Consider the following 17,728-nt stretch of genomic DNA (forward strand, 5'->3'; position numbering starts at 1 on the left):
GACTTCCCGGCATTATTCACAGGCCCTCAGCAGTGCCCTTGATGGTTCAGCGCACACAAAATTATTAAAAATATTGTTTCAGATTACAGTCAGGCTGTGTGTATAAAGTAAATATAAAACACAGATGAATTTCTCATCATGCATATTCCGAAATAATGGACCCCTTCTGGTCCCAAGCAGTCCAGATAAGGGATGCTCAACCTGTAGTATCAGAGGTCCATAATTATGGGTATGATAACCATAATTTTAGGGGATATGATAACCATGTTCAAGTACTTGAAGGGCTGTCATATAGAGGAGGGTGCCAAGTTGTTTTCTGTTGCTCAAGAAGGTCGGACCAGAACCAACGGGTTGAAATTAAATCAAAAGAGTTTCCATCTAGACATTAGGAAGAATTTTCTAACAGTTAGAGCGGTTCCTCAGTGGAACAGGCTTCCTCGGGAGGAGGTGGGCTCTCCTTCCCTGGAGGTTTTTAAGAAGAGGTTAGATGACCATCTGTCAGCAATGCTGATTCTGTGACCTTAGGCAGATGATGAGAGGGAGGGCATCTTGGCCATCTTCTGGGCACTAGGGGTGTGGAGGGGGGAGGTAGTTGTGAATTTCCTGCATTGTGCAGGGGGTTGGACTTGATGGCCCTGGTGGTCCCTTCCAACTCTACGATTCTATGATTCTGTGGGTGTTTGGGGTGTCTGTGATATCAGAGGCAATCTTGGCAAGCAGGTGGGAAGATTTTGAGCCTGGGATTGCTGTTGCCTGTCCCGACTCCAGGTTTTTTTAAGTTATTAATTTTATTGATTTAATTCATGTATACCCTTCCTTTCTCCCCGATGGGGACCTTGAGCTTCTTACATCACTCCCCTCTCCATTTTATCCTCACAACAACCCTGTAAGGTAGGCTAGGCTGAGAGGGCGTGACCGGTCCAAGGTTACCCAGAGAGCTTCCATAGTACAAGTGAGGATTCAAAACTGGGTCTCCCAAATACTAGTCCGACACATAGAGCCAGCGTGGTGTAGTGGTTAAGAGCGGTGGCTTGTTCGTAGCGGTAGACTCTGGTCTGGAGAACTGGGTTCGATTCCCCACTCCTCCACATGAGCGGTGGAGGCGAATCTGGTGAACTGGGTTGCTTTCCCCACTCCTACACACGAAGCCAGCTGGGTGACCTTGTGCTAGTCACAGCTCTCTTAGAGCTCTCTCAGCTCCACCTACCTCACAGGGTGTCTTTGGGGGGAGGGGGAGGGAAGGAGATTGTAAGCCGGTTTGATTCTGCCTTAAGTGGTAGAGAAGGTTGGCCTATAAAAACCAACTCTTCTTCTTCTGAACCACTACATCACCCTGGCTGTCTTTTGACATTGAGTACACGACATGACGCCCATTCATTTATGCATTAAATTATTTATACCTCGCCTTTCCTCTTAGCTCAAAGTGGCTGGATCCATTGAATCCAGATGAACAGAGGTAGAAGTCTTGTCTCCGGTTCTAAGCACTGCACTTTAACAAGGACGTAAACCTGTGGGAATGGGTTCAGAGCAGGGTTGCCAGCTCTGGGTTGGGATATACCTGGAGATTTTAGGGGTGGAGCCTGGGGAGGGTGGAGTGTGGAGAGGGGCAGTACCTCAGCAAGGTATAATGCCAGAGTCCACCCTCCAAAGCAGCCATTTTCTCCAGGGGAACTGATCTTGGTTGTCTGGAAATCAGTTGTAATAGCGGGAGATCTTCCAGGTGCCATCCGGAGGTAGACGACGACGAAGAGTTGGTTTTAATACCCTGATTTTCTCTACTTTTAAGGAGTCTCAAAGCAACTTACAATCTCCTTCCCTTCCCCTCCCCACAACAGACACCCTGTGAGGTATGTGGGGCTGAGAGAGCTGTGACTAGCCCAAGGTCACCCAGCTGGCTTCATGTGGAGGAGAGGGGAATCCAACGTGGTTCACCAGATTAGAGTCCGCCGCTTTGAACCATACACCACATTGGCTCCCCTAGTTCCGAGGGAGGCCACAAAGATAGATGAGGGTTTGGAAAACAGGCCCTCTGAGGGAAGGTTGAAGGAACCAGGTGCTTTCAGCCATGGAAAATGAGCCTAGACAAATGTGGTTCAGATTCAGGGTGTGTCTACTTGAGCATCCCTCTGCCCATGTTAGCCAGCTAGGTGCACTTGAAGGCCCACAAATCAGGCACACCAGCCAAAGTCTCCCCCTGTTACCCCCCACAACTGGCAGTCAGACCTGTATATTCCCTGGATTTGTTTCATCCCTTTAAAAGCTGTCCAGGCTAATGACGGTCACTATATCCAGGGGCAGTGAGTTCCGCAAGTGAATTGCTTGTTGTGCGCAGAAGGTTTAGCTTTTGGCCGGTCCTGACCATTGACTTTGTTGGGTGACCCTGAGTTCTGGTATTGCACAAGAGGAAGAACAAGTTCCTTTTCTCAGAGAGGAGGTTAGGCTGGGATACATGAACACATGAAGCTGCCTTCATGGGAGCCAGTGTGGTGTGATGGTTTGGAGCGGTGGACTCTGATCTGCAGAACCAGGTTTGATTCCCCACTCCTCCACGTGAGCGGCGGAGGCTAATCTGGTGAACTGGATTTGTTTCCCCACTCCTACACATGAAGCCAACTGGGTGACCTTGGGCTAGTCACACTCTCTCAGCCCCACCAACCTCACCTAGTGTCTGTTGTGGGGAGGGAAAGGTGATTGTAAGCCAGTTTGATTCTCCCTTTAGTAGCAAAGGAAATCGGCATATAAAGACCAACTCCTCCTCCTCCTCCACTTCTTCTTCTACTTCTACTTCTTCTACTTCTTGTTTTACTTCTTCTTCTACTACTACTACTGAATCAGGAGTCATTCACACATGTCAAATAATGCACTTTCAGTGCACTTTAGTGATCGTTTGCAAGTGGATTTTGCCAGTTCACACAGTAAAGTCCAACTTCAAAGTGCATTGAAAGTGGATTGAAAGTGCATTATTCATCATGTGTGAAAGTGCCCTCAGACTGTTGCTCTATCAAGATCAGTATTATCTGTTCAGACTGGGAGCAGCTCTCCAGTGTCTCAAGCGGAGGTTTTTCGCATCACCTACTATTTCCTGTCCCCTTTAACTGAGGATGCCAGGGATTGAAACTGGCACCTTCCACGAGCCAAGCAAATGCTCTACCACTGAGCCACAGCCCCTCCCCAAACTCTTAACCCTTTTGCATGTAGAGCATTTCCCCCATCTTAAGGAGCATTCCACGCGTGCAATCTGAAGTGTTAGAGCAAGAGGGATAGTATCTCAGAGAGAAGTAGTCTAGAATCTGATCTGTGTTTCTGCTGTTCTTTATTTTTATCCCAGCCATGGGCGAACAAACGAGCGAGAACGAGGAAGTTATTGATCTGAAAAGTCCTGAGCCCGCGGACCGGTGTGAGTCGCTGCTGGAAACGGCGGAAGACCTATCTGGGTTCCCTGACATGGGAGGAATCTACGCGATTCAGCACAGACCGGAGGATCCGCCTGACCTCATCCAAGGCTTAGAAGTTGGTAACCCTATCGAAGGGACTTCCTATATATGCTCCGAGTGCGGCAAAAACTTTTGTAGCATATCCAGCCTCATCAGCCATGAAAAGAGAAACCACACAGGGGAGAAGCCGTACAAATGCGGCGAATGCAGTAGGAGCTTCAACCAGAGCTCCGACCTCGTCAAACACGAGAGGATCCACACGGGAGAGAAGCCGTACAAGTGTTCGGTGTGCGAGAAGCGCTTCAACCAGCGGTCCTATCTCATTGTCCACGAAAGGTTCCACACCGAAGAGAAGCCATACAAATGCTACCTGTGCGGGAAAAGCTTCTGTTCCAACGCGCACCTCATGACCCACCAAAGAACTCACACTGGAGAGAGACCCTATCAGTGCCCCGATTGTGGCAAGAGGTTCATCACCAGCTCGAACTTTGTGAACCACAAAAAGACCCACACGGAGGACAAACCGTACAACTGTTCTCTCTGCGAGAAAAGTTTCAAGCGGAGCTCAAACTTGATCCAGCATGAGCGGACCCACACGGGCGAGAAGCCCTACACCTGCTTGACCTGTGGGGAAAATTTCGCCTCCAATTCGGGTCTGGGGAAACACCAGAGAAGTCACACGGGGGAGAGGCCTTACAAATGCTCCTACTGTGGGAAAAGCTTCAGCCAGAGCATGATCCTCACCCAGCACGAGAGGACCCACACGGGCGAGAAGCCGTGCAAGTGCCCTGTCTGCGGGAAGAGCTTCCGCTCCAGCTCGGACCTGGTGAAACACAAGCGGATCCACACGGGCGAGAAGCCATACAAGTGCTCCTTGTGTGGGAAAAGCTTCACGACCAGCTCGGACGTCGTAAAGCACGAGAGGACCCACACGGGCGAGAAGCCATACAAGTGCGGGACCTGCGGGAAGAGCTTCAGCCAGAGCGCGCATCTCATGCAGCACCAGAGGATCCACACGGGGGAGAAGCCGTACATGTGCCTCACCTGCGGGAGGAGCTTCACCTGCAGCGCACACCTGGTGGTCCACAAAAGAACTCACAAGGAGGGGGATGCCTTACAAACATAAAATGTTTCCGTTGGGTCAGATGACCGGGAGAGAGAATGTTCCAGCTAGGTCCAGCCCAGGGCTGAACGAGACAATATCTTGTCCCCGAATTGGGTCGGGGTTCCCCTGACCCAACTTACAGGCCTATGAGCAACCGAGAAGTAAATGGCAGGAGTGCGATGAGACCCAATTCTGCTTTGAATTGTGGTGTGGAGGGAGGAGGGGCTTTAGCCTTCCCCCCATGCTGTTTTCCCCAGCCAAAATGACCACGGGGAACCCTTTTCTGCTCATGGGCCCCACAGCAATTCCAGCTCTGGAAAACTGCACAGGAGGGCAGGCTGGAGCCTCTTCTCCCACGCCCCAGTCCCAAGCAGAACTGGGACTTCCGTTCCCAATTCTCCAGTGCTCTTGAACATTACTTTCAGATTGCACTTATGCCTTTTAATTGGGTCCAGGTTCGTTTGGCTCCTCGTGAAGCATCAAAGATTCCATTCCAGAAGAAATCTTAGGAATGCTCTAAGCAACAACTTTTATGCTGAACTAGACCCTCTTTTATTTTCCCTCCCTCCCCCAAAAAATTTTTTAGAACCTGTAGAGGAAAGAAAATCTAAAACTTAGTAGCCCATCTAATCATTTTATGCATGAGAGAGAGAGAGAGAGGAGCCGCCCAGAAAGGAGAAAAGCCATAGAACTGTTTAGATTTGGAGAAGTCACTGGAATGTTCTTATCTGTTATTAAACCCAAAGGAAGTTTTTTTAAAAATGGTTTTAATAATGTTGATTGAAGAAGAATTGTGGAAAAGGAGCTCTAGGCAGTAGGATTTGGGGGCATTTGTGCAGAGAGGCAGCTTACAGAGGGGACTGCAGGGGTGTCTAAAGGGATGGCTACAAAATGAACATCTGTATAAAAGCATAATGGGTGGTCACATGTTAACTGTACATAGTCTAGAGATAGATTTGAGTCTAGTAGCCCCTTACAGTGTATTCCTAAGGAGAGTTACTCCAGTCTAAGCCCATTCATTTCAATTGGCTTAGACTGGAGTAACTCTTCTTAGGAATGCACTGTTAGAGTCCAACAAGATTTTCAAGGTACCAGCTTTGGAGAGTCAAAACATTGTTTGTCAGATACCCTGAAAATTTTGTTGATCTCTAAAGTGCTACTGGACACGAATCTAGCTAAAGACCAACATGGCTAACCTCTATACCTATTTTGTTTCTAATAAACTGGTGGGCTTGTTTTGTGTGTTTGGGACAGGACTTCTTTATCAGCGCCCTCTGGCAATGGTTATGTTTTCAAATGATGCTGGATAAATGATGCTTAGTTTCTTTTTTTTTAAATTAGGGGCACACTGCCTTTTCACCTGTGGCCAACTGGCTGGGAGTGGGGAGGGAGAAGGGGGTCTTTTTCACACGCACGCACCCCAAAAAACCTTTCTTGCACAAAATAAGAAGAGTTGGTTTTTATACCCTGCTTGTCTCTACTTTTCGTAAAATCATAGAATCATAGAGTTGGAAGGGACCACCAGGGTCATCTAGTCCAACCCCCTGCACAATGAAGGAAATTCACAACTACCTCCTGCACACACCCCCAGTGACCTCTACTCCATGCCCAGAAGATGGCCAAGATGCCCTCCCTCTCATGAACTGCCTACGGTCATAGAATCAGCATTGCTGACAGATGGCCATCTAGCCTCTGCTTAAAAACTTCCAGGGAAGGAGAGCTTACCACCTCCCGAGGAAGCCTGTTCCACTGAGGAACTGCTTTAACTGTTAGAAAATTCTTCCTAATGTCTAGACGGAAACTCTTGTGATTTAATTTCAACCCATTGGTTCTGGTCCGACCTTCTGGGGCAACAGAAAAGAACTCGGCACCCTCCTCCATATGACAGTCCTTCAAGTACTTGAAGATGGTTATCATATCCCCTCTCAGTCTTTTCCTCTTCAGGCTAAACATCCCCAGTTCCTTCAACTTTTCCTCATTGGACTTGGTCTCCAGACCCCTCAACATCTTTGTTGCCCTTTGTTGTTAAGAAGTCTCAAAGCAGCTTCCGGTCGCCTTCCTTTTCCCTCCGCACAAAAGGCACCTTGTGAGGTAGATGGGGCTAAGAGAGTTCAGAGAAAAGTGTGACTAGCCCAAGGTCGCCCAGCAGGCTTCATGCGTAGGAATGGGGAAACAAACCCGGATCACCAGATTAGAATCTGCCGCTCTTAACCACTTCACCATTGTACGGCCATCTTTGAAAGCCAGCATCCTCAGATGGAACGTCTTGGCTGCGTGAAGATAATTGTGTCAATGTTCTGGTTCCTTTCTGGCCGTTCGTCCCCTGAACTAGCTTTCTTTACCAGGGGTCCCGAACATTTTTCGGCCAGTGGGCATCTGTTGAATTCTCACGCAAGGTGGCAGGTGCAGCCACAAAACAGCCGCCACTGTAGGTGAAGTCAGCCACAAAACGTCAGGGAGCGAGGTTATGCAGAATCCTAATAGTAACTCCTCAACATTTCAGGCAGAAGCTCTATTTGACCGGAGGCCTTTTAATCTGCACAGCCGATCGGACGTCCGGCTGAGTAAAAGCCCCAGCTGGCCCCACCCACTTTTTAAAAGCGCTTGGTGGGCGCCAGGAACCGCGTTGGTGGGTGCCACGGTGCCCACGCCCACCATATTGGGGACCTCTGCATCGATTTCTTTGAACAGAATAGTTAGCAGGCATCGTATGAATGCATTTTTAACAGGCTCAGGAAACAGCATATATCCCCGTCAGTTCCCCAAACAGGTGCAGTGCAGAAAGAGATTTGCTAGTTCGTTCGTTCATTCATTCATTCATTCATTCCTATCCTGTCTTTCCTCCAAGGAGCTTGGTGCATGGTTCTTTCCCCTCCCCTGTTTTGTCCTCACAACGACCCTGTGAAGTAGGTTGGGTGGAAGGAAAATATGACTGGCCCACGGTCACTCCGTGATTTTAGTAGCAAAAAGGCGATTTGAACCTGGGTTTCTCAGGTCCGACGCTCTAACCCAGGGGTGTCAAACATAAGGCCCGTGGGCTGGATCCAGCCCCATGAGAGCTCTTACCCAGTCCATAAGGCAGCCGTACACACACCCACTCTTGATCTGGGCTATCGAGGCCTGGCCTGGCCCGACCAAGTGACGTTTATTTCATATCCCTGCTCTAAGCACTATGCCATGATGGCTGTATGGATTGTGCCTCACCATAGCATTCAGATTCCTTTTGAATTCCTTTGTGCTCCTGCATGCATATTCTGACCCAACAAGAGATGGATGGACTCAATAAAGGAAGCCACAGCCTTCAATTTGCAAGATCTGAGCAGGGCTGTCAAAGACAGGACATTTTGGAGGACTTTCATTCATAGGGTCGCCATGAGTCGGAGGCGACTAGACGGCACTTAACACACACATGCATATTCAAGCCACCCAGCAACATCTTTGTTTCCAACCCAGGACACAAGAAAATCCACAGCATTTAAACTGTTTCAAGAGGAAGAGTTGGTTTTATACACTGCCTTTCTCTGCCTTTTAAGAAGAATCAAACCGGCTGAACAATCTCCACAGCAGACGCCTTGTGAGGTAAGTGGGGCTGAGAGAGTTCGGAGAGAACTGTGACTAGCCCAAGGTCACCCAGCTGGCTTCATGTGGAGGAGCGGGGAATCGCACCCGGTTCACCAGATTAGAGTTTGCCACTCATGTGGAGGAGAGTGCCTGAGAAGTTTTTCCAATTCACATGAACTGGCAACCTTTTATTTGGCCGCTTTGGCCATTGGACTCTATGGCATTGAAGTCCCTCCCCAAACCCCATCCTCCTCCGCTCCACCCCAAAAATCTCCTGCCAATGGTGAAGAGGGACCTGGCAACCCTAGCATGGTGTAATGGTTAAGAGTGGTGGACTTGAATCTGGAGAAATGGGTTCGATTCCCCACCTACGTCACAAAGTGCCTGTGGGGGGGGGCAGGAAATTGTAAGCCCCTTTGAGACTCCTTACAGTATAGAAAAGCAAGGTATAAAAACCAATTATCTCTCCCCCCACCCCAGCGGATCCTATGGGCTCCTGTGGGGAGAAATGCAGAGCTTGTTACCCTGCTATGTTTGAGCTTAGCCTAAGGCCAAAAGACATGGCAACTAAATTAACCTAATTTATTATTAGGCTCCCATCGCCCCTTTAACCCATTAAAATCAGATATTTGTTTTACAAAAAATCGGTTTGAGGAAGGGCAAGCCCAAGGTTGTCAATGAACTAAAAAGTGTGGGACAGAATTAAAGAGAGCCAGACTTCAGCAACAGAACAGAAAAAGCTGTGGAAGAGACTGTCGAGATCTGATGCACTGGATATAGAGCTGCTTTCACACAGCCCAAATAATGCACTTTCAATCCACTTTCAGTGCACCTTGACGATCGTTTGCAAGCGGATTTTGCCCGTTCGCACAGTAAAATCCACCTTCAAAGTGGATTGAAAGTGCATTATTTGGGCTGTGTGAAAGTGCATTATTTTGGCCACTGTGTGAACAGACTGCTGGACTTGATGGGCCTCGGTCTGATCCAGCAGGGCCTTTCTTATGTCCTTAAGTATTGTTATGGCAGAACTCAGGAGCTGGATTTTAGAGTTCAAGACACAAAGACCTCAGACCCCTTTTCTTAGGAAAAGCAAGGTTTATTTAGCAATTGCTAGTCCCAGCTTTCGCTCTTGTAAGTGATAAAAAAGAAAGCTCGGCCCCGAACAAAGGCGTGCAAGACCTTTTATAATCTTTGGTTAGCTCATTATGCATTTTCTAAAATACGTCACTTATACATTATACTAATGATTGGTTTACAACTTTTCTGCTAACGTATTGGTTGATGAATATGTAATTCATTTGTTAATTGGCTTACTCATACAGACATTTCATTGGTAAATCATAAAGCAGCAATAACATGATTGGTGAAATAAACTTGCGTAAAGAGTCCATTGTTAAAACACCTGATATTCTATCTAATCTTCCTCCCTAATAATTCCCTGACGCCTTTTCTGTTTTTCAACCTTGGGCTTGGCCGAATAATAACTTTTTGGTTCTGTTATTGTCTCCTCCTTGCCTCTCCCTGTCTATCTCCGAACTAAATATATCTTCTTGGCCCCCTCCTTTGGAATCCAGTAATTTTCCAAAAGGCCTATTAATTTTCCAGAGGCTTGCTGTCTCAGTATAGCAGGGGCGGGGGACCTTTTTTCTGCCAAGGGCCATTTGGATATTTATAACATCATCCGCGGGCCGTACAAAATTATCAACTTAAAAATTAGCCTGCTGTATTTGGTCAAACATTTAGCCAAGAGGCACGAGTGTCTGCCACGTAGAGTGACTTGCTTTTGGGCTCCGCCGTCCCCAGCTGGGCCCGAGAGATTCAGGCAGGGCAGCATCCTTCTGAGCTAGAGATCTGCCAGGACCCATGAAGGGCCGGGCCAAATGATTTTGCGGGCCTTATGCGGCCCCTGGGCCTGAGGTTCCCCACCCTTGCAGTATAGAGATACAGATAAGGAAGGCAGCACGCTAACCTAAAAGCCAGCGATATTGATTTCCTAGAGAGGCTATTTAAAAAAAACCTGCAACAGGGGGGCTGAAAATAGGGAAGGGCCACTTCCTGGTCCTCTCTCTTTCAACCTCCATCCCTCCTCTCCAGTCTGGGAGATCCTGCCCTCCCACCCCCCATTGGTTGTGCAGTTTGGTCACTGTGCCCTTGCTGTGTGAAAGATCTCCAGATCAGCAGCCTTTCTTGCAACTTTCAGATGGGGAGTTAAAAGGGGAGGGGATTATTTCTTAAATTCACTGCTTTTTTTTTTTAAAGGAGCTGCAAAAGGAAGAGGGGAGGCAAGGCCGGGTTGAACCATGTTGGGGGGAGAGAGGTCAGAGGAGCCCACCATTTCCAGGCCAATGAAAGATCCCCTTTTTACATAACGCTTTTCATTTGCATCGCTTTGGATCAGAGTTGGGCCTGCGCCGGGTTGGGAAATACCTGGATATTTTTGGGGCGGAGCCTGAGGAGGGCGGGGTTTGGGGAGGGGAGGGACTTCAGCGCCATAGAGTCCAATTGCCAAAGCGGCCATTTTCTCCAGGTGAACTGATCTCTATCGGCTGGAGATCAGTTGTAATAGCAGGAGATCTCCAGCTACAACCTGGAGGTTTAGCAAACTAAAGTTAGCTTGCTGACAATAACTTGGCAAACAAAAAAACAGCAACGATATGCAAAAGATACAAGTGGTATTAATTTATCATATCCACTTGCATAAGAAAATAATTAATTCTGTAGAGAGGCAAACTTGCCCATTACAAAAATTAATGCAAAAATTAATACAATTATGATTATCCAAGGAATACACTGTGCATAGTAGCATGTGTAGCTCATCACTTTGTCCAAGAGGAGTGTTGCAGGTTCTTTTGAAGTTTGCCTCTCTATAGAATTAATTATTTTCTTATGCAACAGTGGATATGAGAAATTAATACCACTTGTATCTTTCGCATATCGTTGCTGTTTTTTGTTTGCCAAACAACCTGGAGGTTGGCAACCCTAGATCAAAGGGAGAATGACATTTGAACACATGAAGTTGCCTTATACTGAATCAGACCCGTTGGTCCATCAAAGTCAGTATTGTCTACTCAGACCGGCAGCGGCTCTCCAGGGTCTCAGGCAGAGGTATTTCGCATCACCTGCTTGCCAAGTCTCTTTAACTGGAGATGCCAGGGATTGAACCTGGGACCTTCTGCATGCCAAGCAGAGGCTCTACCACTGAGCCACAGCCCCTTTGTGCGGGGCTGTTGTTGGTAGGAGCATATTTGTTTGGGGTGGTGGGGTGGCCCTTTAAGGGGACCAATTGACCAGTAAAACAAGATCAGCTTGGATCCACAAAATCTTGTGGATCTGAGGACCGCTGGGTGTACAGAAATCAACAGGTGAAAACCAGTTGTTGGTAGTGTTGTGCCTGAGTAATCACATTCAGACACGCAAGCGACATGCATAAACTGCTTACAACTCACAGAGGCCGCTGCCAAGTGGCCCCCCCTTTCCTTTAGCATCAAGCAAAGCCCACTTATGGCGACTCCTTATGGGGTTTTCAAGACGAGAGACTAAGAGAGGTGGTTTTCCATTGCCCTCCTCCGCATAGCAACCCTGGCATTCCTTGGGGGTCTCCCACCCAAATACTAACCAGTGCTGACCCTCCCTACTTAGCTTCGAAGATCGGAGATCAGACTATACAATGCTGCCTTCCCTCCTGGCAAAATATAGAAATATATAACAGCAAGACCTGGAAACTGTTCTCCCTCTTGCATTCCACCCCCTCAATCCATCCCATTTGACCCATTGCGTTAAAAAGCCAGGCTGTCTTAAGTTTCCGTCAGTTTCTATAGGTCTAAAGAGGAGTCCAGGGATCCTTTCCAGCAGTGGCAGGAAGCCAGAGACCACCACCCCCAACACACCCCTGTGACCTTTCTGAAACCCTTTCCTTGGTCAGGGAAGGGAGCCCGCTCCCCAGATGTGGGGGGGGGGGGCGGTAATTTCTCCACCATTTTCTTTTCCCTTCCACCCTATTTTATGCCAGGGGACAAAGTGGCTGCTGTTCTCAAGACATCTCACAGGGGCCCCTGTGAGCTCGGACTAAGGCCTCCGCTGGGGTATGACTCTTCCGCAGCTTTAAAAAAATAATTATTATGGAAGCATCAAAAAAAATGTGTGTGTGTGTTAAGTGCCGTCAAGTCGCTTCCGACTCACGGCGACCCTATGAATGAAAGTCCTCCAAAATGTCCTGTCTTTGACAGCCTTGCTCAGAACTTGCAAATTGAAGGCCGTGGCTTCCTTTATTGAGTCCGTCCATCTCTTGTTGGGTCTTCCTCTTTTCCTGCATCTAGATGTGCATCTGTGTGTGTGTGTTAAGTGCCGTCAAGTCGCTTCCGACTCATGGCGACCCTATGAATGAAAGTCCTCCAAAATGTCCTGTCTTTGACAGCCTTGCTCAGATCTTGCAAATTGAAGGCTGTGGCTTCCTTTATTGAGTCCGTCCATCTCTTGTTGGGTCTTCCTCTTTTCCTGCTGCCCTCAACTTTTCCTAGCATGACTGTCTTTTCCAGTGACTCTTGTCGTCTCATGACGTGACCAAAATACGACAGCCTCCGTTGAGTCATTTTACCTTCTAGGGTCAGTTCAGGCTTGATTTGATCTGGAACCCACGGATTGGTTTTTTGGGCAGTCTACGGAATCCGTAACCCTCTCCTCCAACCCCACATTTCAAAGGAATCTATTTTCTTCCTATCAGCTTTCTTCACTGTCCAGCTTTCACACCCCTACATAGTAATAGGGAATATGATGGCATGAATTAATCTAGTCTTGGTGGCCAGTGACACATCCTTACACTTCCAAATCTTTTCTAGCTCCTTCATGGCGGCCCTTCCCAGTCTCAGTCTCCTTCTGATTTCTTGGCTGCACTCTCCCTTTTGGTTGATGGTGGAGCCAAGGAATAGAAAGTCTTGAACAATTTCAATTTCCTCATTGTAAAAAAAAAATACAAGAAGGTATATATATAATTCAAAAATCACGAAATATAATGGAAATTACCGGACATTATTATTGTGATTACAAATGAACAATTTTATGCCGTATGTCCACAAGTCAAAATGGCAACAATTAGAAACAGTATCAAAAAGATTTACAAGCCTAATATAGCCACAACAAAAATTGAATACAGATATCATATACAGCTTCGATATGGCAATTCTATACAAAGGTTAACAAGCTGGAGAAGAGCACAGAACAGACAGGTTGCCAGCTTAAGTTCCTGTTTCGATGTATGAATCTTCATCAGTCATGAATGTGTTGCTTAATTTGGAAGCCAAAAAATCAAGAGCAAATTCATAGTATGTAGTACGGTGTAATTTCAAAGGATAATCGCTTTGGCTCCTACCCCAGTGTGTTTTCTTGGGGTAGCAAGCGTGGTGTAGTGATTAAGAGCGGTGGACTCTAATCTGGACAACCAGGTTTGATTTCTCACACCTCCACATGAGTGGTGGACTCTAATCTGGTGAACCAGGTTGGTTTCCCCACTCCTACACATGAAGCCAGCTGGGTGACCTTGGGCCAGTCACAGTTCTCTCCAGACTTTCTCAGCCCCACCTACCTCACAAGATGCCTGTTGTGGGGATAGGAAGGGAAGGTGATTGCAAGTTGGTTTGAGACTCCTTAGAGAAAATCGGGGTATAAAAACCAACTCTTCTTTTTATAGAAAAGGTTATTGATCATCTGCTTGGCATGCAGAAGGTCCCAGGTTCAATCCCTGGCATCTCCAGTTGAAAGGATGAGGTAGGCCCAAGGGTCTAACTCAGTAAAAGGCAGATGCGTTTAGGGAGGGCTTAGTGATAGAGCATCTACTTGGCATGCAGAAGGTCTCAACTCCCGGGTTCAATCCCCAGCATCTCCAGTTAATAGGATCAGGTAGTAGGTGATATGAAAGACCTCCGCCAGAGAGCTACTGCTAGTCTGAGTACATAATATTGACCTTGATAGACCAAGCGTCTCATTCAGTATAAGGCAGCGTCATGTAGCCATGTGAATGTTTGGGGCTCCCTCTGCCCACTTTCTGTCTCTCTCCCAGGTCATCTGTGTTTTTGAATTGGCTCTGGGTCACAGGCACAGGTCAAAAGGGACCTGTGACTAGGGGCTGCTTACCAAAAGTGGGAAAGAGATCTACCTGGAAGGGGAGAGAGAAAGAAACCTGCCTAGCAGTTGGAAGGAAGGAACATTGCTGGCCTCAGAACTGACCAAGGCAGGGTAAAGCTGAACCACACAAGACTTAGCAGATCAGTATTTTAACCTGCCTCTTAGGCGTGGAGGATGGCTCTTCATCTTGACCTCGCAATTTGGCCATGTGGATCCACGCTACAGTAACTGCAATGCAAGACTACTGTAACATGCTTATTGTGGATCTACCCTAGAATCCACACAATCCAGCTGGTACAGAATGCCACAACACAATTACTCTTAGTGAGCGTATCATGTTGGATAATGATTCATTATGAAATGCAAAAGATGTTTAAACCTAGGTTTGCGCTGTGCCCGAGCAGTATACTATCAAATATCTTGCCAAGTAATATCCAAAAAATACATAGTGAATATTTAAGTATATGGTGACAGTGGAAGAGTAATACATATGACAAAATGGAAGGCAGAGAAATACGGTACCCAGATTTGACTGAATGGACGAATAAGCTAACAGAATATGCTACTATGCAAAACTAACATATTTTATACATAAAAGACCAATTTCAGGAAAAATGGAATGTCTTTTTTTGAATAAAATAGCTAATAATTAAGACTAGAATCAAAACAGTAAAAAGTGGTTAAAAGTAATACATGCTTTTATAATAAATAAAGACATATTGAGAATATGGAGCACTGTAATTCAAAGGTAATTATTAAAATGTAATTGTAGAAAAGTAAGCTCCATATAAACTGCAATATGTTTATGTTTGAATGTTTGTTTGCTTGTAAAAAGAAATAAAATGTGTGTGTGTGTATTTATTTATTTATTTTAAAAAATCATTTCACAACCATGGCTGTGTTTCACTCCATTAGCTACCAATTACTTTTCAGGTCCAATTTAAGGTATGTTATCTCCTGCGGAGTGTTTCAGGGCCTAGAGCCTGCATTTTGACTGGGCTGCTTCTCTTGATGTGTTCTGCAGAGACGGCTGCGCTCGTCTGAGAAAAGCCAGTGGGTGAGATCAACAGCTGCACGTACAGAAGCATTTTGAGCCTCTTTTGAGGCTCCTATTTGGTGGAATTTCTTCCCACATTTAACCATTCCACAGACTGTGTAAAATTTAACTATTTAAAAGGAGGAGGAGGAGGAGAAGTTTGTTTTTATATGCCGACTTTCTCTACCACTTAAGGCAGAATCAAACAGTTTACATGCTTGAGGATATACAGACTGCGCCAGTTCTTCCCATCCCCTGACTTCCCACAAAAATCTCCCCCCCCCCACCTCCATCCCAAATAATCAACAGATCAACTACAGGTTGAGTATCACTTATCTGGACCTCCGATATCCAGGCTGATCCGAAAACTGGACCTTTTGAGCCGGCATGTGGGCATTACTCACAGGCCCTTGGCAGTGCCATTGATGGTTCAATGTACACAAAATTAGAAGAGGAAGAGTTGGTTTTTATATGCTGACTTTCTCTACCACTTGAGGAAGAATCAAACCAGCTTACGATCACCTTCCCTTCCCCTCCCCACAACACACCCTGTGAGGTAGGTGGGGCTGAGAGAGTGTGACTTGCTCAAGGTCACCCAGCTGGCTTCGTGTGGAGGAGTGGGGAAACCAACCCAGTTCACCAGATTAGCCTCCGCCGCTCATGTGGAGGAGTGGGGAATCAAACCTGGTTCTCCAGATCAGAGTCCTCTGCTCCAAACCACCGCTCTTAACCACTACACCAAGCTGGAATTGGGTTGTAGTTTTAATCTCTGAAATTTTTTACAACATTTTACTGCATTGTGTTAAGTATGCATGTATACTATTGCATTGCATTGCTCTTAATTTTTTTAAAAATAAATATTTTATTAAGATTTTAAACAAACAAACATACAATTATACATACATTCACACACAATTTATACTCCTTCGGAGAGTCTGTTTCATCATACATATCAAAAATCTCCTATATTAACATTATAATCTAAACAATAAATTCCATCTGTTCTAACTGATAAAAAAATTTGTGGTCTAAATTTTACGCTCTCTTAATTTTGTCAATCCCGTTTGCTTTGATACAATGTCTTTCCGCACTCCAGGAATTTATATTTTTTTCTTCCCTGGGTGAATTCTTGTATGTGAATTGACGTTTTTGCTCTGCCTGAAGTTCTTTCCACACTCCTGGCATGACAATTTTCTCTTTGCTGTGTGAGTTTTTTCATGGAAAGCAAGTCTTGCACTGTGACCAAAGGTTTCCCCACACACCAGGCATTTACAACTTTTCCCCTCTTTGTGAATTCTTTGATGGGCACCAAGGTTTCCAGCCTGACTGAAGCTTTTCCCACACTCCATGCATTTATATGGTTTCTCACCTGTGTGAACTCTCTGATGGGAAGTTAGAAAATCTTTCCGCCTAAACGTTTTCCCACACTCCAGGCATTTAAAAGGCTTCTCCCCTGTGTGAATCCTTTGATGGGCAGTAAAGTTTCCACTCCCGTTAAAACTTTTTCCACATTCCAGGCATTTATACTTTTTCACCCCTGTGTGAATGCTTAGATGGGAATTCAAGTTTCCACTCTGGTTGAAGCTTTTGCCACACTGCAGGCATTTATATGGTTTCTCCCCAGTGTGAATTCTTTGATGGGAAGTTAGAATATCCTTCCGCGCAAAGGTTTTTCCACACTCCAGGCATGTATGCCGTTGCTCCCCTGTGTGGATTTCTTGATGGGAAGTCAGGTTTGTAGTCCTAGTGAAGCTCTTTCCACACTCCAGGCATTTATATGGTTTCTCTCCTGTGTGAGTTCTTTGATGGGAAATTAGGTTATCCTTCCGTGCAAAGCTTCTTCCGCACTGCAGGCATGTAAATGTTTTCTCTCTGTTATGACTCTTCTGGTGCTTATTACAGTCTGATTTTTTTTCTCCGCTTGCAGTTGGCTCCTTCCTGTTGTCTTTGTCGTGTATTTTTAGAAGTACTGGAAAAAGCACACATGGCTGCAAAGCTATAGGGTGAAAATGGCTCGGAAGAAGATCCTGACTGTTGAAAACAATTTTTAAACAGGTGGTAAAAGGCTGCGGCTTCGCTTGCAGGTTGCCGCATACAGAGGAATTATTCCTCCTGTTGAGTGGGCTGTTTCCTTCCTCCACCAGTCCTTCCCCAATGTTCTCTTTCACATCGAGATATGAATCCTCATTCATAAATGCTGGACACTCTTTCGTCAGGTTCGTTGACTCCCACACTCCTCCTGCTGAATAAACAAAGAGAAGCCTGGTGTGAACTCGCCAAAATAAATGGTGCATGACGTTCGAGACTGAACTACATTAACTGCTTAGCAGAATACAAGAATATAACCTAGTGGCGTCTGGACCCATTTCTGAAATACTTGGCCGGGAATCTGGTCCCTTGACATAAGAGATTCTCTTGATTGATTAGTAGTTAATATCAGTGACGGAGGGGATAGCTTTTCCCTGTTATCAGCAG

General features: G+C 46.2%; 2 protein-coding genes across 2 annotated transcripts in view; one reads left to right on the plus strand and one right to left on the minus strand.

The window, feature by feature from the left end:
* LOC130493399 (zinc finger protein 850-like) overlaps positions 1–4,561 on the plus strand; it is a 59,992-nt gene extending 55,431 nt beyond the window's left edge. The window contains exon 6 of the mRNA XM_056867128.1: positions 3,610–4,561. Coding sequence (XP_056723106.1) covers positions 3,610–4,560 — 951 coding nt within the window. The 3' untranslated portion in view covers position 4,561. The remainder of the gene's footprint in view (positions 1–3,609) is intronic.
* An 11,792-nt stretch (positions 4,562–16,353) lies between these two features.
* Positions 16,354–17,445, minus strand: LOC130493411 (zinc finger protein 239-like). Its single transcript, XM_056867139.1, has one exon. The coding sequence runs from the start codon at positions 17,443–17,445 to the stop codon at positions 16,354–16,356; it is 1,092 nt and encodes a 363-aa protein (XP_056723117.1).
* Between the last annotated feature and the right edge of the window lie 283 nt (positions 17,446–17,728).

The sequence above is a fragment of the Euleptes europaea genome, chromosome 1, assembly GCF_029931775.1.
Source record: "Euleptes europaea isolate rEulEur1 chromosome 1, rEulEur1.hap1, whole genome shotgun sequence".
Lineage (NCBI taxonomy): Eukaryota > Metazoa > Chordata > Lepidosauria > Squamata > Sphaerodactylidae > Euleptes > Euleptes europaea.

Coding starts and splice junctions, on each gene's coding strand:
- LOC130493411 (XM_056867139.1), bottom strand. CDS start 17,445: ATGAATGAGGATTCATATCTCGATGTGAAAGAGAACATTGGGGAAGGA.